Raw genomic sequence first — 23,275 nt, 5'->3', positions numbered from 1 at the left:
TACCACATTACCATCCAGATCATTGATATAGATGACAAATAACAATGGACCCAGCACTGATCCCTGTGGCACACCACTAGTCACAGGCCTCCATCCTGAGAAGCAATTCTCTACCACTACTCTCTGGCTTCTTCCATTGAGCCAATGTCTAATCCAATTTACCACCTCTCCATGTATACCTAGCGACTGAATTTTCCTAACTAACCTCCCATGCAGGACCTTGTCAAAGGCCTTACTGAAGTCCATGCAGACAACATCCACTGCCTTCCCTTCATCCACTTTCCTGGTAAGCTCCTCGAAAAACTCCAATAGATTGGTCAAACATGACCTACCACGCACAAAGCCATGTTGACTCTCCCTAATAAGTCCCTGTCTATCCAAATGCTTGTAGATTCTGTCTCTTAGTACTCCCTCCAATAACTTACCCACTACCGACATCAAACTTACCGGCGTATAATTTCCCGGATTACTTTTCAATCCTTTTTTAAACAATGGAACAACATGAGCCACTCTCCAATCCTCCGGCACCTCACCCGTAGACACCGACATTTTAAATATATCTGCCAGGGCCCCTGCAATTTCAACACTAGTCTCCTTCAAGGTCCGAGGGAACACCCTGTCAGGTCCCGGGGATTTATCCACTTTAATTTTCCTCAAGACAGCAAGCACATCCTCCTTTTCAATCTGTACAGTTTCCATGATCTCACTACTTGTTTCCTCTAACTCCATAGACTTCATGCCAGTTTCCTTAGTAAATATAGATGCAAAAAACTCATTTAAGATCTCAAACAACAGGAATTCTGCAGATGCTAGAAATTCAAGCAACACACATCAAAGTTGCTGGTGAACGCAGCAGGCCAGGCAGCATCTGTAGGAAGAGGTGCAGTCGACGTTTCAGGCCGAGACCCTTCGGGAGGCCACATCGGGAGCACCGGACTCAGTATATCACCCCAGTCGACTCACAGGTGAAGTGATGCCTCACCTGGAAGGACTGTTTGGGGCCCTGAATGGTGGTAAGGGAGGAAGTGTAAGGGCATGTATAGCACTTGTTCCGCTTACATGGATAAGTGCCAGGAGGGAGATCAGTGGGGAGGGATGGGGGGGGACGAATGGACAAGGGAGTTGTGTCGGGAGCGATCCCTGCGGAATGCAGAGAGAGGGGGAGAGGGAAAGATGTGCTTAGTGGTGGGATCCCGCTGGAGGTGGCGGAAGTTACGGAGAATAATATGTTGGACCCGGAGGCTGGTGGGGTGGTAGGTGAGGACCAGGGGAACCCTATTCCTAGTGGGGTGATATACTGCGTCCGGTGCTCCCGATGTGGCCTTTTATATATTGGCGAGACCCGACGCAGACTGGGAGACCGCTTTGCTGAACATCTACGCTCTGTCCGCCAGAGAAAGCAGGATCTCCCAGCGGCCACACATTTTAATTCCACATCCCATTCCCATTCTGACATGTCTATCCACGGCCTCCTCTACTGTAAAGATGAAGCCACACTCAGGTTGGAGGAACAACACCTTATATTCCGTCTGGGTAGCCTCCAACCTGATGGCATGAACATCGACTTCTCTAACTTCCGCTAGGCCCCACCTCCCCCTCGTACCCCATCTGTTACTTATTTTTATGCACACATTCTTTCTCTCACTCTCCTTTTTCTCCCTCTGTCCCTCTGAATATACCTCTTGCCCATCCTCTGGGTCACCCCCCCCCGTCTTTCTTCCCGGACCTCCTGTCCCATGATCCTCTCGTATCCCCTTTTGCCAATCACCTGTCCAGCTCTTGGCTCCATCCCTCCCCCTCCTGTCTTCTCCTATCATTTTGGATCTCCCCCTCCCCCTCCAACTTTCAAATCCCTTTCTCACTCTTCCCTCAGTTAGTCCTGACGAAGGGTCTCGGCCTGAAACGTCGACTGCACCTCTTCCTATAGATGCTGCCTGGCCTGCTGCGTTCACCAGCAACTTTGATGTGTGTTCCATTTAAGATCTCCCCCATTTCTTTTGGTTCCCCACATAGGCGACCACTCTGATCTTCAAGAGGACCAATTTTATCCCTTACAATCCTTTTACTCTTAATATACCTGTAAAAGCTCTTTAGATTATCCTTCACTTTGACTGCCAAGGCAACCTCATGTCTTCTTTTAGCCCTCCTGATTTCTTTAAGTATTTTCTTACACTTTTTGTACTCCTCAAGCACCTTAGTTACTCCCTGTTTCCTATACATGTCATACAACTCTCTTCTTCTTTATCAGAGTTGCAATATCCCTTGAGAACCAAGGTTCCTTATTCCTACTCACTTTGCCTTTAATCCTGACAAGAACATACAAGCTCTGCACTCTCAAAATTTCTCCTTTGAAGGCCTCCCACTTAGCAATTGTACCCTTGTCAGAGAACAACCTGTCCCAATCCATGCCTTTTAGATCCTTTCTCATTTCTTCAAATTTGGCCTTCTTCCAGTTCAGAACCTCAACCTTAGGACCTCAACCCTAGCTTCTTTATAGCTTTTAAGTAAGTTTTATTTAATACCCATTAATGCTTTTAGACCACAAGATACGGGAGCAGAATTAGGCCATTTGGCCCATCGAGTCTGCTCTGCCATTTCATCATGGTTGATCCATTTACCTTCTCAGCCCCAATCTCCTGCCTTCTCTTGTATCCCTTCATGCCCTGACCAATCAAGAATCTATTAACCTCTGCTTTAAATACACTCAATGACTTGGCTTCTGCAGCTGGCTGTGGCAATGAATTGCACAGATTCACCACTCTCTGGCTAAAGAAATCCCTCCTCATTATTTAGTACAAGATAATGGTTGTATGTTTATATAGGGTGTGCATTGGACACAAAGCCTGAGTCATACCCTAGGATTTTGTGATCTATGGGAAGTCAGTGTCACTATTCCCAGAGGACAAGACTTCCCGTATTTAAAATAAAAATCAAGAACACTGAACTGGTCAAATAAAACAAAACTTCTGAAAGAAAAAAAGATATAAAGGACTGAAGGTACATCCCACCAGGCTTAAGGACAGCTGCTATCTCACTGTTACAAGACTATTGAATAATTCCCTAGTAGGATAAATTGGACTCTTGACCTCACAATCACTCTTGTTAGAGCCTTGCACCTTAATAACTACCTGCACTCTACTTTCCCTATAGCTGTTACACTTTATTTTGCATTCCGTTATTGTGTTTCACTCGCAGTATTTCAATATTACAGGAAACCCCTCTGGGATCAGAACTTACCAACTGTGTTGATGGGTTTTGCGTAAGGAACCAGACCCCAGGAACGGCTTGAGAAAAATCCCCGACCTTGGATAATACAGGGGGCAAACCCAATCAGCTTCTGGAACTTTCTCTGAACGGCCCGCAGCCAGCTGCCTTCCTTAAAGAGGACCTGTTGGTAAACCTCGTTCTCACCAAAAGCATAAACAGGCACAAGGTCAGCTCTGTCGAAGGAGATAAACGTAGAAAAGTCAGTAGGACTGAATTTCATTCTGCTTGGATCCACATAGAACATTTAACACAACAAATTACCATCAGGGAGATGCTGCAAGTTCATCATCACCTGGACTGCACGTCATTTCTGAAGCTTCTTTTCTGTAGCTGTCCAGCTTCAACAAAACTCCCTCAAGTGTAATACCCTGACTGTCCCTGCACAACATCCATTTCCTGTTCTCCTCGTTCTGTGCACAATTATTGAGTCTGTTCATATGTTTACATTTCAGTTTGATTATAGAAACATAGAAAATAGGTGCAGGAGTAGGCCATTCGGCCCTTCGAGCCTGCACTGCCATTATGATCCTGGCTGATCATCCAACTCAGAACCCTGCACCAGCCTTCCCTCCATACCCCCTGATCCCCGTAGCCACAAGGGCCAGATCAACTCCCTCTTAAACATAGCCAATGAACTGGCCTCAACTGTTTCCTATGGCAGAGAATTCCACAGATTCACCACTCTCTGTGTGAAGAAGTTTTTCCTAATCTCAGTCCTAAAAGGCTTCCCCTTTATCTGCAAACTGTGACCCCTCGTTCTGGACTTCCCCAACATCGGGAACAATCTTCCTGCATCTAGCCTGTCCAATCCCTTTAGGATTTTATACGTTTCAATCAGATCCCCCCGTCAATCTTCTAAATTCCAACGAGTACAAGCCTAGTTCATCCAGTCTTTCTTTATATGAAAGTCCTGCCATCCCAGGAATCAATCTGGTGAACCTTCTTTGTACTCCCTCTATGGCAAGGATGTCTTTCCTCAGATTAGGGGACCAAAACTGCACACAATACTCCAGGTGTGGTCTCACCAAGGCCTTGTACAACTGCAGTAGTACCTCCCTGCTCCTGTACTCGAATCCTCTCGCTATAAGTGCCAGCATACCATTCGCCTTTTTCACCGCCTGCTGTACCTGCATGCCCACTTTCAATGACTGGTGTATAATGACACCCAGGTCTCGTTGCACCTCCCCTTTTCCTAATCAGCCACCATTCAGATAATAATCTGTTTTCCTATTTTTGCCACCAATGTGGATAACTTCACATTTATCCACATTAAATTGCATCTACCATGAATTTGCCCACTCACCCAACCTATCCAAGTCACCCTGCATCCTCTTAGCATCCTCCTCACAGCTAACACTGCCGCTCAGCTTTGTGTCATCCGCAAACTTGGAGATGCTGCATTTAATTCCCTCATCCAAGTCATTAATATATATTGTAAACAACTGGGGCCCCATCACTGAGCCTTGCGGTACCCCACTAGTCACCGCCTGCCATTCTGAAAAGGTCCCGTTTATTCCCACTCTTTGCTTCCTGTCTGCTAACCAATTCTCTATCCACATCAATACCTTACCCCCAATACCGTGTGCTTTAAGTTTGCACACTAATCTCCTGTGTGGGACCTTGTCAAAAGCCTTTTGAAAATCCAAATATACCACATCCACTGGTTCTCCCCTATCCACTCTACTAGTTACATCCTCAAAAAATTCTATGAGATTCGTCAGACATGATTTTCCTTTCACAAATCCATGCTGACTTTGTCCGATGATTTCACCGCTTTCCAAATGTGCTGTTATCACATCTTTGATAACTGACTCCAGCAGTTTCCCTACCACCGACGTTAGGCTAACTGGTCTATAATTCCCCGGTTTCTCTCTCCCTCCTTTTTTAAAAAGTGGGGTTACATTAGCCACCCTCCAATCCTCAGGAACTAGTCCAGAATCTAACGAGTTTTGAAAAATTATCATAATGCATCCACTATTTCTTGGGCTACTTCCTTAAGCACTCTGGGATGCAGACCATCTGGCCCTGGGGATTTATCTGCCTTTAATCCCTTCAATTTACCCAACACCACTTCCCTACTAACATGTATTTCGCTCAGTTCCTCCATCTCACTGGACCCTCTGTCCCCTACTATTTCTGGAAGATTATTTATGTCCTCCTTAGTGAAGACAGAACCAAAGTAATTATTCAATTGGTCTGCCATGTCCTTGCTCCCCATAATCAATTCACCTGTTTCTGTCTGTAGGGGACCTACATTTGTCTTTACCAGTCTTTTCCTTTTTACATATCTATAAAAGCTTTTACAGTCAGTTTTTATGTTCCCCGCCAGTTTTCTCTCATAATCTTTTTTCCCCTTCCTAATTAAGCCCTTTGTCCTCCTCTGCTGAACTCTGAATTTCTCCCAGTCCTCAGGTGAGCCACTTTTTCTGGCTAATTTGTATGCTTCTTCTTTGGAATTGATACTATCCCTAATTTCTCTTGTCAGCCACGGGTGCACTACCTTCCTTGATTTATTCTTTTGCCAAACTGGGATGAACAATTGTTGTAGTTCATCCATGCAATCCTTAAATGCTTGCCATTGCATATCCACCGTCAATCCTTTAAGTGTCATTTGCCAGTCTATCTTAGCTAATTCACGTCTCATACCTTAACGTCTATTGCGTTAATCTCATCTTTAACCAGCAACGCCACCCCACCTCCCCTTCCTTCATGTCTATCCCTCCTGAATATTGAATATCCCTGAACGTTGAGCTCCCATCCTTGGTCACCCTGGAGCCATGTCTCTGTGATCCAAACTATATCATAATCATTAATAACAATCTGCACTTTCAATTTATCCACCTTGTTACAAATGCTCCTTGCATTGACACACAAAGCCTTCAGGCGCTCTTTTACAACTCTCTTAGCCCTTATACAATTATGTTGAAAAGTGGCCCTTTTTAATGCTTGCCCTGGATTTGTCGGCCTGCCACTTTTACTTTTCTCCTTACTACTTTTTGCTTCTACCCTCACTTTACACCCCTCTGTCTCTCTGCACTGGTTCCCATCCCCCTGTTGTGAACTAACCTCCTCTCGCCTAGCCTCTTTAATTTGATTCCCACCCCCCAACCATTCTAGTTTAAAGTCACCTCAGTAGCCCTCGCTAATCTCCCTGCCAGGATATTGGTTCCCCCGGGATTCAAGTGTAACCCGTCCTTTTTGTACAGGTCACGCCTGCACCAAAAGAGGTCCCAATGATCCAAAAACTTGAATCCCTGCCTCCTGCTCCAATCTAGGAAAGACATCTTTGCCATAGAGGGAGTACAAAGAAGGTTCACCAGATTGATTCCTGGGATGGCAGGACTTTCATATGAAGAAAGACTGGATGAACTGGGCTTGTACTCGTTGGAATTTAGAAGATTGACGGGGGGATCTGATTGAAACGTATAAGATCCTAAAGGGATTGGACAGGCTAGATGCAGGAAGATTGTTCCCGATGTTGGGGAAGTCCAGAACGAGGGGTCACAGTTTGAGGATAGAGGGGAAGCCATTTAGGACCGAGATTAGGGAGACTTCCGGTAGCGCTCATGGAGTGAAGTCGCGTTCTTGACTCGCTCCATTACCTCTGAGTTTTTTCTCTCTATGGTCAGCTATACTTTAATTAACTATTAAGGCATCAATTTTTACAATACTTTGAATTAAACTGAATTCTCTGACAATTGGATGGAACTTAGATCTGCTATGTCTAAGAACGGGAAAGACGGCAAGGATGGTAAACCTCCGGTTAAACCGAAAGCTACGGATCTCCCTCCGACTGAATCACCGGTGACTTTGGAAGCTATATCGGAGTTAATTCAGAGGGAAATTTCAACCTCTGTTAGGGAGATGATTCGTACAGAAATTATGGGCTTTGTTAAAGACCTGATTCATATGGAAATCTCAACTAAGTTCCAGAAAATTGCCGATTTAATTGATAAGATGCAAACATGTATTGCGGAACATCAGTCGGCTATATCTGGTCTTCAAAAATCCGCGCAACAAAGTGAGCTTAAGATGGGGAAAGTCGAAGAAACAATTAATGTAATGAAGAAGAAACTTGACTTTTTGACTTTTAAAAACTCTGACTTGGAATCTAGAATGCGACGGCAGAATTTACGAATGATTGGCGTCAGGGAAGCCGTGGAAGCTAACAACCCTATGAAATATTTCTCCCAACTTTTAAAAGATGCATTCCCTACTGTATTTCCTGACCAACCACCGCTACTGGATCGTGTTCACAGAATCCCATCATACTCGTCTAGGTCAGATAGACCTAGGCATGTTATCTTACGTTTTCATTACTTTCAAGATAAGGAGAGACTGTTTCGATTCGCTCGATCTAAAGGTTTCATTGATTTTTCGGATCTTAAGTTCCGATTCGTGGAAGATTTCAGTAAACCAATCTGGGACCAACGGGTCCGTTACAGATCCGTGATGTCGGAATTCTATAAGATGGATTTAAGACCAGCGCTGCTGTACCCTGCACGTCTAAGGATTCGCATGTTAGATGGAGCTCTTCGTTTTTTTGATTCTCCATCGGATGCCCAGAGTTATCTGGATCAACTTTCATCTTCAACATCTTAATTGCCTTTTTTTAATTTTCTCCGTTGATCGGAGGCTGTGAATTGGTTGGTTTTAACTTTTCTGTGCCCTATTTGGGCAGAAAAGTTTACTTTCGATTTCTTAATATGGCTGCTAAACTTTCTTTTTAACTGCGTCATTTCTTTCTTTTCCCAGGGGATTCTGGGTGGTTACTTCCCTTTTGTCATCTTACGTATTTCCTGTGCGGCCTTAAATTTTGTAGTTTTTTTTAAATTTTATTCTGTTTTGCTTTTTATAATCATTTTATGTTAATAATCCTATTTTTTTTGTTGCTGTGTCTATTCATGAGTTTGAGGTTTATTGTGGTTTTTTTTAATATATACTTTCCGGCTTTTGTTCTGTTCTGTGTGTATTTTAATTGAGCTAACTTTTTTTTACTTATTTTTTACTGTTTTACAATTAGCTGATCCTTTTCATATTTATACCTTTTTTTTAGGGAGCGTATACCGGAAGTCATGGGGGTAGTTTTAGCGCTTGCTTCTTTCTGGCGGGTCTGCTTTAGATTTCGCCTTGGGGTCCTGGGGTGGGGGGCGGTGGGAGGGGCTTCACGTTTTAGTTTGTTTCTCTTTGGGCTATATACATTATTGAAGTATTGGTTACGTCCTTTTCCCCGGTATCTTTTGTATGTTCTGTTTCCTCTCCGGGTCTGTGGGTCGCGCCTATTGTCAATCCTCCTTGTTATGGGTTGACTTTAGGATTTATGGAGTCTATTATTAATTTTGTCTCCTGGAATACTAATGGTCTTAATCATCCTATTAAAAGGAAAAAAGTTTTTAAAGTGTTCCGGAGACTTAAAGCACAAATTTTATTTTTACAAGAGACCCATGTACGGAGGGGGGACAGACTACGTTTTTTCAAATTTTGGAAGGGACAACAATTTCATTCGAACTCCAATGCTAAGATTCGAGGCGTCTCTATCTTTATAGACTCCTCAGTTACTTTTATACAACAGGATATTATCTCTGATCCGAATGGTAGATTTTTATTGGTTAGTGGTTTATTATTTAATAAAAAAGTAGTTTTGGTTAATGTTTATGCTCCTAATATGGATTGTCCGGAATTTTATAAATCATTGTTTGATCAGTTTCCGAATTTGAACGAGTTTTCATTGATTTGGGGCGGAGATCTTAATACCTGTTTATCTCCAGCTTTGGACCGTTCGGCTCCTTTACGGACTTTACCTAATAAATCTGCAAATTTGATTAATTTTTTCCTTTCTGATTCTGGGTCGACGGACATTTGGCGTTTTCTGCATCCTCAGGAAAAAGATTTTTCCTTCTTTTCACATGTTCATCATTCCTATTCAAGAATTGATTATTTTTTCATTGATTCTCGTCTCATTTCTTCAGTGATTAAATGTGATTATGATTCTATAACCATTTCGGATCATGCTCCACTTAAGCTTTCTATTAAAATTATGGCCAATATACCAAACAATAGACAATGGCGTTTTAATTCGCTGTTGCTTCAGGACTCGGACTTTGTTAATTTTATGAATGAACAGATTGAGCTTTTTTTTACAATTAACCATACAGAAGATATTTCGGTTAACATTCTTTGGGACACTTTTAAAGCCTATATTCGGGGTCAGATTATTTCGTATTCCGTTGCTTTGAGGAAGAAACAGAAGCAGGAGGAGATGGTAATTGTGGACAAGATTAAAGAAATTGATAAGAAATATGTTATGGCTCCTTCTGAGGAGCTATACAAACAAAGAACTGAACTTCAAATGGAACACAGTTTACTACTCTCGTCCTCGATTGTAAACCAATTAAAGAAAACAAGAAGTGATTTTTATGTTCACAGTGATAAAATTGGCAAGCTGCTGGCTAATCAATTGAAATCTAATTATGTTAAATCTCAAATCAATCAGATTTATAACCAAAATGATCGATTGATATTGGATCATGTGGGGATTAATCAAACCTTTTGTGATTTTTATTCTTCTTTATACCAATCAGAGTCTCCTCGAGATTCTAAATATATGAATGATTTTTTAGATAAGTTAGACTTCCCTCTGATTTCACAGGATATGTCTTCTTTATTAGATACTTCCATTACAATGGATGAGATTAAGAATGTTATTTTTTCTATGAATCTGGGGAAAGCTCCTGGCCCTGATGGGTTTACCGTTGAATTTTATAAATGTTTTGCTTCTTTATTGATTCCTTGGCTCTATAAGGTTTTTGAGGCTTCTTTGAAACTTGGTAAACTTCCGGAATCTTTTAATAGAGCATCAATTTCTTTAATACTAAAGAAGGATAAAGACCCTGCTCAATGTGCATCTTATAGACCAATATCTTTATTAAATGTTGATTCTAAAGTTTTTTCTAAGTTATTAGCAAATAGACTAGAAAAAGTACTTCCTTCTATTATTTCGGAAGACCAAACGGGTTTTATTAAAGGTCGTTACTCTTTTTATAATATTCGTACATTGTTAAATATCGTTTATACTCCCTCACAAAATGTTCCTGAGTGTGTTATTTCTTTAGATGCCGAGAAAGCTTTTGATAGAGTAGAATGGCCTTATTTATTTAAGGTGCTTGAAATGTTTAATTTTAGCTTGAAATTTATATCCTGGATTAAACTGTTATATTATTCCCCTGTAGCCTCGGTTCGTACTAACTCCTTAAACTCACCTTTTTTTCCTCTCTTTCGTGGTACTCGACAAGGCTGTCCTCTTAGTCCCCTATTATTTGATATTGCATTAGAACCTCTTGCAATTGCTATTCGAGAATCTTTAAATATTACTGGGATAACTCGGGGATTAAAGTCCCATAAATTATCACTCTATGCTGATGATTTACTTTTATATATTTCTAATCCTGAGAGATCCATTCCTGCTGTTTTAGAGTTATTAGCACAATTTGGTCTTTTCTCAGGTTATAAATTAAATCTTAGTAAGAGTGAACTTTTTCCGATTAATAAACATCTTCCCTTATATTATAAATTTCCATTTAAATTGATTAATAATTACTTTTCATATCTTGGGATTAAAATTACTTGTAAACATAAAGATTTATTTAAGACTAACTTTTTACCATTAATAGACCATATTACTCAACTTTCATCTAAATGGTTTCCCTTATATTTAACTTTGATTGGTCGTATTAATGCAGTTAAGATGTTTTTTTTGCCAAAATTTTTATATGTGTTTCAGGCATTACCAATTTTCGTTCCTAAATCTTTTTTTGATAAAGTTGACTCTAAAATTTCTTCATTTATTTGGCAGAACAAGAATCCGAGACTGGGTAAAATACATTTACAGAAAGCTAAGAGAGATGGAGGTTTAGCATTACCTAACTTTAGATTTTATTATTGGGCTATTAATATTCGACATATGAAATTTTGGTTACTTGATCGGGACATACTATTTATTCCTAAATGGGTAGCATTGGAATTACAATCTGTTCAGGGTTATACACTTGGTTCTATTTTAGGTTCCTCTCTTCCTTTTGATTCGAAACGTCTTAAGCAGGTCTCTAACCCGATAGTTAAATATGCTTTGCGCATTTGGTTTCAATTCAGAAAATTTTTTGATCTTAATCAATTCGGGTTAGCGATTCCTATTTTAGGTAACATATTTTTTCCTCCCTCTTTTACGGATCGCGCTTTTCAAACTTGGAAGACTAAGGGTATTTTACGGTTTTTGGATTTATTTTTAGATGGTTCCCTTATGTCTTTTGAACAATTATCTAACAAATATAACTTATCAAGAATACATTTTTTTAGATATTTACAAGTTAGAAATTTCCTAAGTACTATACTTACTTCCTTTCCAATGCTTCCTCCTATATATATTTTAGATTCGATAATTAACCTTAATCCATGTCAGAAAGGTGCATCGGCTATGATTTATAATATTATTATGAAACTTAGGAAAGCTCCATTTGATAAGATTAGGGTAGATTGGGAACAGGAATTGGGGCTTACCATTTCTGTGGATGATTGGGGGCAGATTTTACAATTAGTTAATACTTCCTCTATTTGTGCTAAACATTCCCTAATTCAATTTAAAGTGGTTCATAGAGCACATATGTCCAAAGATAAGTTAGCGCGTTTTTACTCGCATATTAATCCTTTCTGTGATAGATGTTCGGGGCAGATAGCCTCTTTAACTCATATGTTTTGGTCTTGCCCTACTTTGGAAACTTTTTGGAGAGATATTTTCAATATTATTTCTAAGGTATTAAATATAGATATCTCTCCTCACCCTATTACTGCTATCTTTGGACTACCTAAAATTTCTAGTAATCTTTCCCCTTCAGCCCGTAGAATGATTGCATTTCTTACTTTAATGGCGAAAAGATGTATTTTACAACATTGGAAAGAGCTTAATGCTCCAACTACCTTTTTTTGGTTTTCTCAGACGATTTTATGTTTGAATCTGGAGAAAATTAGAAGTAACCTTTATGATTCTTCATTTAAATTTGAACAGATTTGGGGACCTTTTATTCGATATTTTCATTTAATGTAATATTTACCCTTCTTGTTTTCTCTTCACTGTTTTAATGGAGGTCGGGATTGAGGACGTGATTTTAAGTTTAACTCTGTTTGGTTTCAAGTTAGCCCATTGCTTTGCTTTGCTTTTAGTTAGTTGCACGGTGGGTTTTTTTTTGGGGTTTTTTTTTTCTTTTTTTCCATTGATATATATAAAATCTAGTATACTATTATGTTATCTTGGTTTCTTATGCTTAAATTACATTGTTTGTAGTATTTTCTTTTTGGTATTGTTATCTTTTGGAATTTTATTATACTTTAACATTGTATTAATGTTTATATGGCTTACCTTTTTTGTATACTTACTCAATAAAAAGATTTAAAAAAAAAAAAAAAGAAAGGACCGAGATTAGGAAAAACTTCTTCACACAGAGAGTGGTGAATCTGTGGAATTCTCTGCCACAGGAAACTGTTGAGGCCAGTTCATTGGCTATGTTTAAGAGGGAGTTAGATATGGCCCTTGTGGCTACGGGGGTCAGGGGGTATGGAGGGAAGGCTGGGGCGGGGTTCTGAGTTGGATGATCAGCCATGATCATAATAAATGGCGGTGCAGGCTCGAAGGGCCGAATGGCCTACTCCTGCACCTATTTTCTATGTTTCTATGTTTCTAATCCCTCAGCCACGCATTTATCCTCCACCTCATCGCATTCCTACTCTCACTGTCGCGTGGCACAGGCAGTAATCCCGAGATTACTACCTTTGCGGTCCTTTTTCTCAACTCCCTTCCTAGCTCCCTATATTCTCCTTTCAGGACCTCTTCCCTTTTCCTACCTATGTCATTGGTACCTATATGTACCACGACCTCTGGCTGCTCACCCTCCCACTTCAGGATATCTTGAACACGATCAGAAATATCCTGGACCCTGGCACCAGGGAGGCAAACTACCATTATTGACGTTTGTCCATGTGATCGTTCTGTTCTTTGTGGATTGTTCGTGACTGTTTGCACGATTGTCTTGTAAATTGTTGGTTGTTATTGTGTTGTCTGTTCTGGTGTTGTCCTGTGTTTTATGCTTGGCACCAAACCACAGCCGGTTCTGGGATGTTTCACATACTGGGAATAAAATGGTTTGATTTCTGAAAAGCCACAAGAGATTTTCTGTATCGTCAGGATCAGAATTGGGTTTAGTATCACTAACATACGTCATGAAATTTGTTGTTTTGCGGCAGCAGTACATTCCAGTGCATAATTTTAAAAACCTATAAATTACAGTAGGTTAGCATTGACCATGGAATTTACATCCTAGCTGTCTGCATGATATGCCAGCCAGGGCAGTACAATACGGACAGCAAGCTCCCCTTCTCCACGCAGCTGATGAATCCAAAGGAACGGCAGAGTTGCCAGTCAGCGTTGAACTCAACGTAGGACTGCCTTAGGGACTCCAGCTCCGGATTTTTCCCTCAGGGTTTATTCCTGAAGCCTTCCCCATGAGTGGATACAGGTGCAAGATAGCGGAGTTTTCCCTCTCCAAGATGAGCTGATGAGCTCCAAATGCCCAAAGTGACCAGTCACCTTTGCCCCTTCTCCTGTCGGTAGAAACGGTTCCGCTGGGCTTGGTAGCCAATCCACACACATGAAGGCCAAGAGCTGGACTTGGTTGTCAGAGGCTTTTTGAGATGCACGCCATTGGGAGCTTTTGATAGATAGTGAGAGTTTATCCCCACTTTCACCCCTAATTATAACAACCTCAAGGAAGCACATATTACAGTAAGAATAATAAAATAAATGCAGTAGTGTACAAACTTCTTAGCCACATACGGCTAAAGAGTCCAGGACACTTTCACAGCACTGTAATAATTTTATCAATTGCACTGTACTGCCGCTGCAAACAAAAAATTCATGACACAAGTGAGTGATGATAAACCGGATTCCGATACGAGTCTCTATTGTGCACTGAGAGTGGGAGGAGGGCAGGGAGAGGATGAGGGAGAGGGAGCTGGAGGCACCAGGCAGACATTCTGCAATGATGAATAAATCCATTGTTTGGACTCAAGTAACCTTGCCTGGTGTCTCAGGGCTGGGTGCGTCTGCACCCACTCCACACCTCCCCCAGCCCATGACACTCCTCCTCTGCCACCTGCCTCACGCCCCCCCTGCGGCACTCCACCCTCGCCATTCCCAACATCCTTTGCTCACGCCACATTTACAAACTCGCTCTCCACTCCCCTGTGCAAAACGAGAGAGAGAAGAAAGAAAATATCGAGGAAGTGTCCACAGGTTGATTGACTATTCAGAAATCTGATGGCAGGTGGATAGAAGCTGTTCCTAAAACATTTGAGTGCGAGTGTCTTCAGGCTCCTTGATGGTAGCCAGGAGACGAGGGCATGTCCTGGGTGCCATACCCCCTTCTCATACACAGTCGCATTGGAAAATATTAGGACAACTGACTAAAGTCTTGTCAAAGCAATGCTTCAAGGAGCGTTTTAAAGGAAAATGGAGAGATGAGGGGGTGGTTCATGTAGAGTTCAAAATTTGGAGTTGTCCACGGTCCTGGCTGCCAGTGAGCAGCAGTGGGAATTGGGAGATGGTCAAGGGCCTGGGATTGGAGGAGATTGATGGGCTGAAGATGACAGGGGCATTTCAAGAAAACAAAAATATGGTATTGAAAGCACAGAGTGGATACAGAGCTTCCTATAGCAGGAGAGTCTAGGACCAGAGGGCAGGGTCTCAGAATCGAAGGATGTCCCTTTCGAACAGAGAAGAGGAGGAATTCTTTAGCCAAAGGGTAGCAAATCTGTGGAATTCATCGCCACAGACAGCTGGAGAGGCCAAGTCACTGGGTATATTTAAAGTGGAGATTGATAAGATCTTGATTAGTCAGGGCATCAAAGGTTACCTGGGGGGGGGGAGGAGAAAGCAGGAGAATGGGGTTGAGGGGGGAAATAAATCAGCCATGACGGAATGGCAGAGCAGACTTGACAGGCCGATTGGCCTAATTCTGTTCCTATGTCTTACAGTTTAAGATGTAGGGCACAGAGGCCAAAAAAAAATAGCACAGTAATTTTAAAAACGCAAACACGAGAAATTCTGCAGATGCTGGAAATTCAAGCAACACACATCAAAGTTGATGGTGAACGCAGCAGGCCAGGCAGCATCACTAGGAAGAGGAACAGTCGACGTTTTGGGCCGAGACCCTTCGTCAGGACTAACTAAAGGAAGAGTTAGTAAGAGATTTGAAAGTGGGAGGGGGAGAGGGAGATCAAAAATGATAGGAGAAGACAGGAGGGGGAGGGATGGAGCCAAGAGCTGGACGGGTGATTGGCAAAAGGGATATGAGAGGATCATGGGACAGGAGGTCCAGGGAGAAGGAAAGGGGGGAGGGGGAAACCCAGAGGATGGGCAAGGGGTATAGTGAGAGGGACAGAGGGAGAAAAAAGAGCAGGATCTCCCAGTGGCCACACATTTTAATTCCACATCTCATTCCCATTCTGACATGTCTATCCACGGCCTCCTCTACTGTAAAGATGAAGCCACACTCAGGTTGGAGGAACAACACCTTATATTCCGTCTGGGTAGCCTCCAACCTGATGGCATGAACATTGACTTCTCTAACTTCCGCTAATGCCCCACCTCCCCCTCGTACCCCATCCGTTATTTATTTATATACACACACATTCTTTCTCTCTCTCTCCTTTTTCCTCCCTCTGTCCCTCTGACTACACCCCTTGCCCATCCTCTGGGTTTTTTTCCCCCCCTCCCCCCTTTCCTTCTCCCTGGGCCTCCTGTCCCAAGATCCTCTCATATCCCTTTTGCCAATCACCTGTCCAGCTCTTGGCTCCATCCCTCCCCCTCCTGTCTTCTCCTATCATTTTGGATCTCCCCCTCCCCCTCCCCCTCCCACTTTCAAATCTCTGACTAGCTGTTCCTTCAGTTAGTCCTGACGAAGGGTCTCGGCCCGAAACGTCAACTGTACCTCTTCCCAGAGATGCTGCCTGGCCTGCTGCGCTCACCAGCAACTTTGATGTGTGTTGCACAGTAATTTCAAGGTTTTCTCTTGGCAGTGTGTCTGATGGCTGAGCACAGACAGGGCCCAAGTTATGGTGAATGGGGACTGCTGTGAGCACATAGAACATTAAGCATTTGAGCACAGTACAGGTAATTTGGCCCTCGAGGTTGTTCCAATCTTGTAACCTACCCCAAAATCAATCTATTTGTTACTTTGCACACAGTCCTCCATTTTTCTTTCATCCACTTGCCGAACTGGAAGCCTCTTAAATGTCATTAATGTGCATATAGAAACATAGAAACATAGAAAATAGGTGCAGGAGTAGGCCATTCGGCCCTTCGAGCCTGCACCGCTATTTATTATGATCATGGCTGATCATCCAACTCAGAACCCAGCCTTCCCTCCATACCCCCTGACCCCTGTAGCCACAAGGGCCATATCTAACTTCCTTTTAAACATAGCTAATGAACTGGCCTCAACAGTTTGCTGTGGCAGAGAATTCCACAGATTCACCACTCTCTGTGTGAAGAAGTTTTTCCTAACCTCGGTCCTAAAAGGCTTCCCCTCTATCCTCAAACTGTGACCCCTCGTTCTAGACCTCCCCAACATCGGGAACAATCTTCCCGCATCTAGCCTGTCCAATCCCTTTAGGATCTTATACGTTTCAATCAGATCCCCCCTCAATCTTCTAAATTCCAACGAGTACAAGCCCAGTTCATCCAGTCTTTCTTCATATGAAAGACCTGCCATCCCAGGAATCAATCTGGTGAACCTTCTTTGTACTCCCTCTATGGCAAAGATATCTTTCCTCAGATTAGGGGACCAAAACTGCACACAATACTCCAGGTATAATATACCAAACCTGGTAGTACGTTTCAAACACCATCACTCCATGTAAAAAAAAAACTCCTTCTGATATCCCCCCACTTTCTTTCCACTGATAACCTTAAATTATACCTTCTCATATTAGCCATTTCCACCTGGGGAAAAGTACCTGGCTGTCCACTCTCACCAATGCCCCTTATCTTGTACACCTCTATCAAGTCATCTCTTATCCTCCTTCGCTCCAAAGAGAAAAGCCCTAGCTCACTCAACCTATCCTCATAAGACATGATCTCTAATCCAGGCAACATCCTGATAAATCTCATCTGCACATTCTCCAAAGCTTCCGCATCTTTCCTGTAATGAGGTAAAGTGTTGTTGTTTCATATGGCATGGCCTGGGAGGGGCAGACGCGAGTCTGTCCGTTTGGGAGCCGGGGATCGATCTTCGTCTAGCATCCTGTCCACAGCCATACCAACATGGGTGGCCCTGAGTTGGTATTGCCTGATGGAGTCTTTGAAGCTCGCAAGCATCCACACGACATCAACGTGTTGATCCAGGTCGTGGAGGTACAGTATAATGAGGTGACCTGAACACAATACTTCAAGAGTGGTCTTATAGAACTACATTAACCTCATGACCCTTGAACTCAGTCCCCTGACTGATGAAGGCAAACACACCATGCACCTTCTTAACCAACAAGTGCAGCAACACTGAGGGATCCATAGATGTGGCCTCTGATCTCTCTGTTCCTTCACACTGTTAAGAACCCTGCTGTTAACCCTGTAAACTGCATTCAAATTCAGCCTTCTAAAGTAATATCTTTTCTGGATTGAACACTATCTGCCATTTATTAGCCTAGCTTTGCATCCTGTCAATGTCTCGTTCAAGTTCAGTTTAATTGTCATTCAACCACACATAAATAGCCATGAATACAGCCAAAGGAAAAAAGAAACGACGATGCTGAGGATGTTCTACGAATCTGCGGTGGCCAGTGTGATCATGTTTGCTGCTGTGTGCTGGGGCAGCAGGCTGAGGGCAGCAGACACCAACAGCATCAACAAACTCATTCGTAAGGCCAGTGATGTTGTGGAGATGGAACTGGACTCTCTGACGGTGGTGTCTGAAAAGAGGATGCTGTCCAAGTTGCATGCCATCTTGGACAATGTCTCCCATCCACTACATAATGTACTGGTTGGGCACAGGAGTACATTCAGCCAGAGACTCATTCCACCGAGATGCAGCACAGAGCGTCATAGGAAGTCATTCCTGCCTGTGGCCATCAAACTTTACAACTCCTCCCTTGGAGGGTCAGACACCCTGAGCCAATAGGCTGGTCCTGGACTTATTTCCTGGCATAATTTACATATTACTATTTAATTATTTATGGTTTTTATACTGCTTTATCTATACTCTATACAGTTGGCGCAACTGTAACGAAACCCAATTTCCCTCGGGATCAATGAAGTATGACTATGTTAAACTAGGGCCAAGGTGCAAAACATAATACCAACAGTCATACACAGTACAAGACAGCAAGCACATATAATAGTCACAAAAAGTAGCTTGTTTAAACCTACAACAAACTTCTACGCCATCCACAACTCCAACAATCTTTGTTGTCAATTGCCTAGCTTACTAACTCACCTTTCCACTTCCTCATCCAAGTCATTTATAAAAGTCACAGAGAGCAGGGGTCCCAGAACAGATCCCTGTGGAACACGGCTGTTCACCGATCTCCAGGCAGAATACACTCCAGCTACTACCCCACTCCTCCTTACCCGTTCTGCAAAGCGATCTTCACAAACCCCTTGCGGTTCTTGAGGGTGACAACGTGGCTGCCTTGTCTACACTCAAGGGACTCCGCTGCTCCCCCGATGACGATGATCACTGCGTTTCCAGTGCCGCTCTTCGACAGCAGATAGTCGATAGCATCCCTGGTCACGGGGAAGATGCCTGAGGAGTGGCGGAGTAAAAAAAACTGTTACTCCTCCCGACCATTCATCTTTACCTTGAATACCTGAAGGCGACAGCTCGTCTTCACAGCACCATCCCACCATCATAGGTTGCTGAGAGGGGAACTATTTAAGGGGAACTTGAGGGGGAGTTTCTTCACACGAGGTGGTGAGAGTGTGGAATGAGCTGCCGGTGGGAGTGGTGAATGCACAACTGGTTTCAACATTTAAGTGAAGTTTGCACAAGTACATGGATGGGAGGGATGTGGAAGGTCATGGTGCAGCTGCTGGTTCATGAGACTAGATGGAAAACAGTCCAGCATGGACTAGATGGGCTGAAAGGCCTGCTTCTGTGCTGTAGAACTTAATTCCCAATTAGTCCCTTGCCCTGCCATCCAGGTTGCTGAGCAGTCCATGAGCCACGAATATAAATACCGCAAAGCACAATGGTGAGTTATTTTTTAATATATTCTTACAGTAATTTTATGTATTGCACTGTACTGACACAAGACAGCCAATTTCACAACACATGCCAGTGATAATAAACCTGATTCAGATTCCAAGCTAGAATATGTTCCCAGACTCCGGTCCTCCCTCGCACCTCTAATAGTTCAAGGTGAGCGAGAGCCTAGTGCTTCCTGGATCTTTTGGAAGAAGAAATAATCGGGCAGATTATTATTTAGATGGGGAGAAAATTCAAAAATCGGAAGTGCAAAGGGACTTGGGGGTCCTCGTGCAGGATACCCTAAAGCAGCGGTCCCCAGCCACCGGGCCGCGGACCGGTATCAGGCCGCAAGGACACAATATGATTTGGTGATAAGAGTCAGCTGCACGTTTCCTCATTCCCTGTCACGCCCACTGTTGAGCTTGAACGCATGTGAGGTCATTACCCGCGCATCATCCATGTCAGCGCCAGAAGCAGATCAACTCCTTGAACTTGCAAATGACAGCGGGCTGAAAAGTATGTTTGACATAACATCTCTGCCGGCATTCTGGATCAAAGTCAAGGCTAAATATCCTGAGATAGCCACAAAAGCACCGAAAACGTTGCTTCCATTTCCAACACATCTCTGCAATGAATGCAACGAAAACTAAATTGCGGAATGGACTAGACATAAGGAACTCCCTTCGAGTATCGCTGTCTCCCATCACCCCTTGATGGGACCGTCTTGTTGCAGGGAAACAAGCCCAGGGCTCCCACTGATTCAGCGATATTGGTGCGTTGCAATGATTTTATTTGTTCATATGGGGAAAATATGTGCTGTGTGTTTAATATCCAAACGTTACTTAAATTGTTATGATGCTATTGACTTATAAGTGACTTATATAACCATATATCAATTACAGCACGGAAACAGGCCATCTCAGCCCTTCTAGTCCGTGCTGAACGCTACTCTCACCTAGTCTCACCGACCTGCACTCAGCCCATAACCCTCCATTCCTTTCCTGTCCATATACCTATCCAATTTTTCTTTAAATGATAATATCGAACCTGCTTCTACCACTTTTACTGGAAGTTCGTTCAACACTTACTTCAAGCTCCACTGATAATTGACTTATCACTGTATTCATGCGAGGAAAATATGCGCTGTGTGTTTAATATTAAATTCGTTAGATAAACCCTTTTAGAAACGAAATTGTGTGTATTAGCCGCTTATCACCTATATTCCGGTCATGATTAATACCCCCCCCCCCCGAACAGAATCACCGAAAACGACTTGCAGAAAAAAAATCGGCAGGTACACGCACGTGCAGGTCACGCATGCGCACTGGTGCCCGCGCAAGGCTTCATGGTCATTGTAGTCTTTCTCTGGGTAAACACAACATATTTGACTGCTGCTCTTGTCCGTTGGCAACCCTACCCCCCCCCCCCACAGGTCAGCCGGTCCGCAAGAATATTGACAATATTAAACCAGTCCGCAGTGCAAAAAAGGTTGGGGACACCTGCCCTAAAGGTTAACCACCAGGTTGAATTGGCAGTAAGAAAAGCAAATGCTATGTTGGCATTCATTTCAAGAGGAATAGCATACAAGAGTAAGGAGGTGTTGATGAGGCTCTATGGGGCACTGGTGAGACCTCATTTGGAATACTGCATGCAGTTTTGGGCCCTCTATCTTAGAAGGGATGTACTGATGTTGGAGAGAGTTCAGAGAAGTTTTGAGGATGATTCCTGGAATGCAGGGGCTAATATATGAGGAGCGTTTGTCGGCTCTTGGACTGTATTCATTAGAGTATAGAAGAATGAGAGGGGATCTCATAGAAACATTTCGAATTTTGAAAGGGTTGGATAGAGTAGATGTGGAAAGGCTGTTTCCCTTAGTGGGTGAGTCCAGGACAAGAGGCCACAGTCTTAGAATTAGAGCGTACCCATTTAAAACAGAGATGAGGAGAAATATTTTTAGCTAGAGGGTCGTGGATTTATGGAATTCACTGCCATCTACAGCTGTGGAGGCCTGATCATTGAGGGTATTTAAGGAGGAGATCGATGGGTATCTAATTAGTCAGGGTATCAAGGGATATGGGGAAAAGCTGGAAATTGGAACTAGATGGGAGAATAATTTAGCTCATGGTGGAGCAGACTCGATGGGCCGAATGGCCTACTTCTGCTCCTTTGTCTTGTGATCTCAATCTCCAAAATTCCTTCTCATCTCTCTATCCTGCTTCAGGATTTTCCAAAAAGCACCCCCCCCCTTCAAAGTGGGGTCACAGACAGGCTTTGTGGCCACATTTGTGGGTGATACAAAGATAGGTGGAGGGGCAGGTAGCACTGAGGAAGCAGGGAGTCTGCAGAAGGACTTGAGACAGATTGGGAGGCTACGCAAAGTGGCAGATATAGTGTTGGAAAGTGTATGGTCATGCAATACTCCAAATTAGGCCTTACCAATATCTTACACAACTTCAACACAACGTCCTACCTCCTGTATTCAGTATTTTGATTTATGAAGGCCAATGTGCCAAAAGTTTTTTTTTGACTCCATCTACCTGTGCCGCCACTTTCGATGAATTTATGGATCTGTATTCCCAGATCCCTTTGTTCCACCGCACTCCTCAGTGCCCTACCGTTCACTGTGTAAGACTGGTGTATCCCACCGAAGTACAACACCTCGCACTTGTCTGCATTAAATTCCATCTGCCATTTTCAGCCCAGTTTTCCAGCTGACGCAGATCTCTCTACAAGCTCTGATGGTTTTCCCTCACTGCCCACTACACTCGCAATTTTGGACAAAGTTTGACATCTTTTGAATGTGAGGGGGAACTGGAGTACAGCACCCGGAGGAAAGCCACAGGGAGAACGTACAAACTCCTTACAGGCAGTGACGGGAATTGAACCCGGGTCACTGGTGCTTTAATAGTGCTACACGACCGTTCCGCTCCCTCATGACGCCCCAGTGCCCAGACCGGTGACGTTGAGTGTGTCCATTGTCCTCTCCGCCACCCTGGCTACCCATGTCAGCACGTTGCAGAGATTTTCCATAGCTTCTTTGACCATTTAGTTTCACACACAGCTGCCAAATCAGTGAAGACATGATTTTAAATCCTACAGGATTATAACAGGGAGTCACCGGGTTGATTTCAACACATGAAATGTACTTGAATACAATAAATACTCATGGGGAGACATGTTTTGTTAGATAAGAAGAATAAACATCAATAGTTTTGGTATCAGTTAAGAGATACTTCTGAAGAATCTATGATTGGATTCTATGTGGCACTCTTCAGTTTTCTTAAAAAATAGATCTTATTTCTTGCCTGATAAAGGTGGACATTACACTCAACGTGGTGTACAGAGCAAAGTACAAACACATTCAAGCCAGCATCTCTGGTACTGGGAGGGATCTCTCTGGTTAGATTAGATTTCTGATCCACTCCGAGTCAGAGTACTGCAGCACAGAAACAAGCCCTTTGGCCCATCTAGTCCGTGCCAGACTGTTATTATGCCTTATCCCATTGACACATACCCGGACCATAGCCCTAGATATTCTTCCCACTCATGCATCCAAACTTCCTTAAATGTTCCAATCAAACCCACGTCCACCACTTCCACTGGCAGCTCATTTCACACTCTCACCACTGTCCTCACGGTCCCCTTCAATATTTCACCTTTCACCCTTAACCTATGATCTCTAGTTCTGGTCTCACCCAACCTCAGTGGAAAAAGCCAGC

At 43.1% G+C, this 23,275-nt stretch overlaps 1 protein-coding gene across 1 annotated transcript in view; it reads right to left on the bottom strand.

Moving 5' to 3' along the window:
• The window catches only part of dgat2 (diacylglycerol O-acyltransferase 2), a 66,863-nt gene that overhangs the window by 3,828 nt on the left and 39,760 nt on the right, over nucleotides 1-23,275 (bottom strand). The window contains exons 6-7 of the mRNA XM_063054671.1: nucleotides 18,938-19,112; nucleotides 3,238-3,440 (exon numbers count right to left, since the gene is read on the bottom strand). Coding sequence (XP_062910741.1) covers nucleotides 3,238-3,440; nucleotides 18,938-19,112 — 378 coding nt within the window. The remainder of the gene's footprint in view (nucleotides 1-3,237; nucleotides 3,441-18,937; nucleotides 19,113-23,275) is intronic.

The sequence above is a fragment of the Mobula hypostoma genome, chromosome 7 (assembly GCF_963921235.1).
Source record: "Mobula hypostoma chromosome 7, sMobHyp1.1, whole genome shotgun sequence".
Taxonomy (NCBI): domain Eukaryota; kingdom Metazoa; phylum Chordata; class Chondrichthyes; order Myliobatiformes; family Myliobatidae; genus Mobula; species Mobula hypostoma.
The sequence above is the reverse complement of the archived record's forward strand: the minus strand, read 5'-3'. Positions and strand labels throughout refer to the sequence as shown.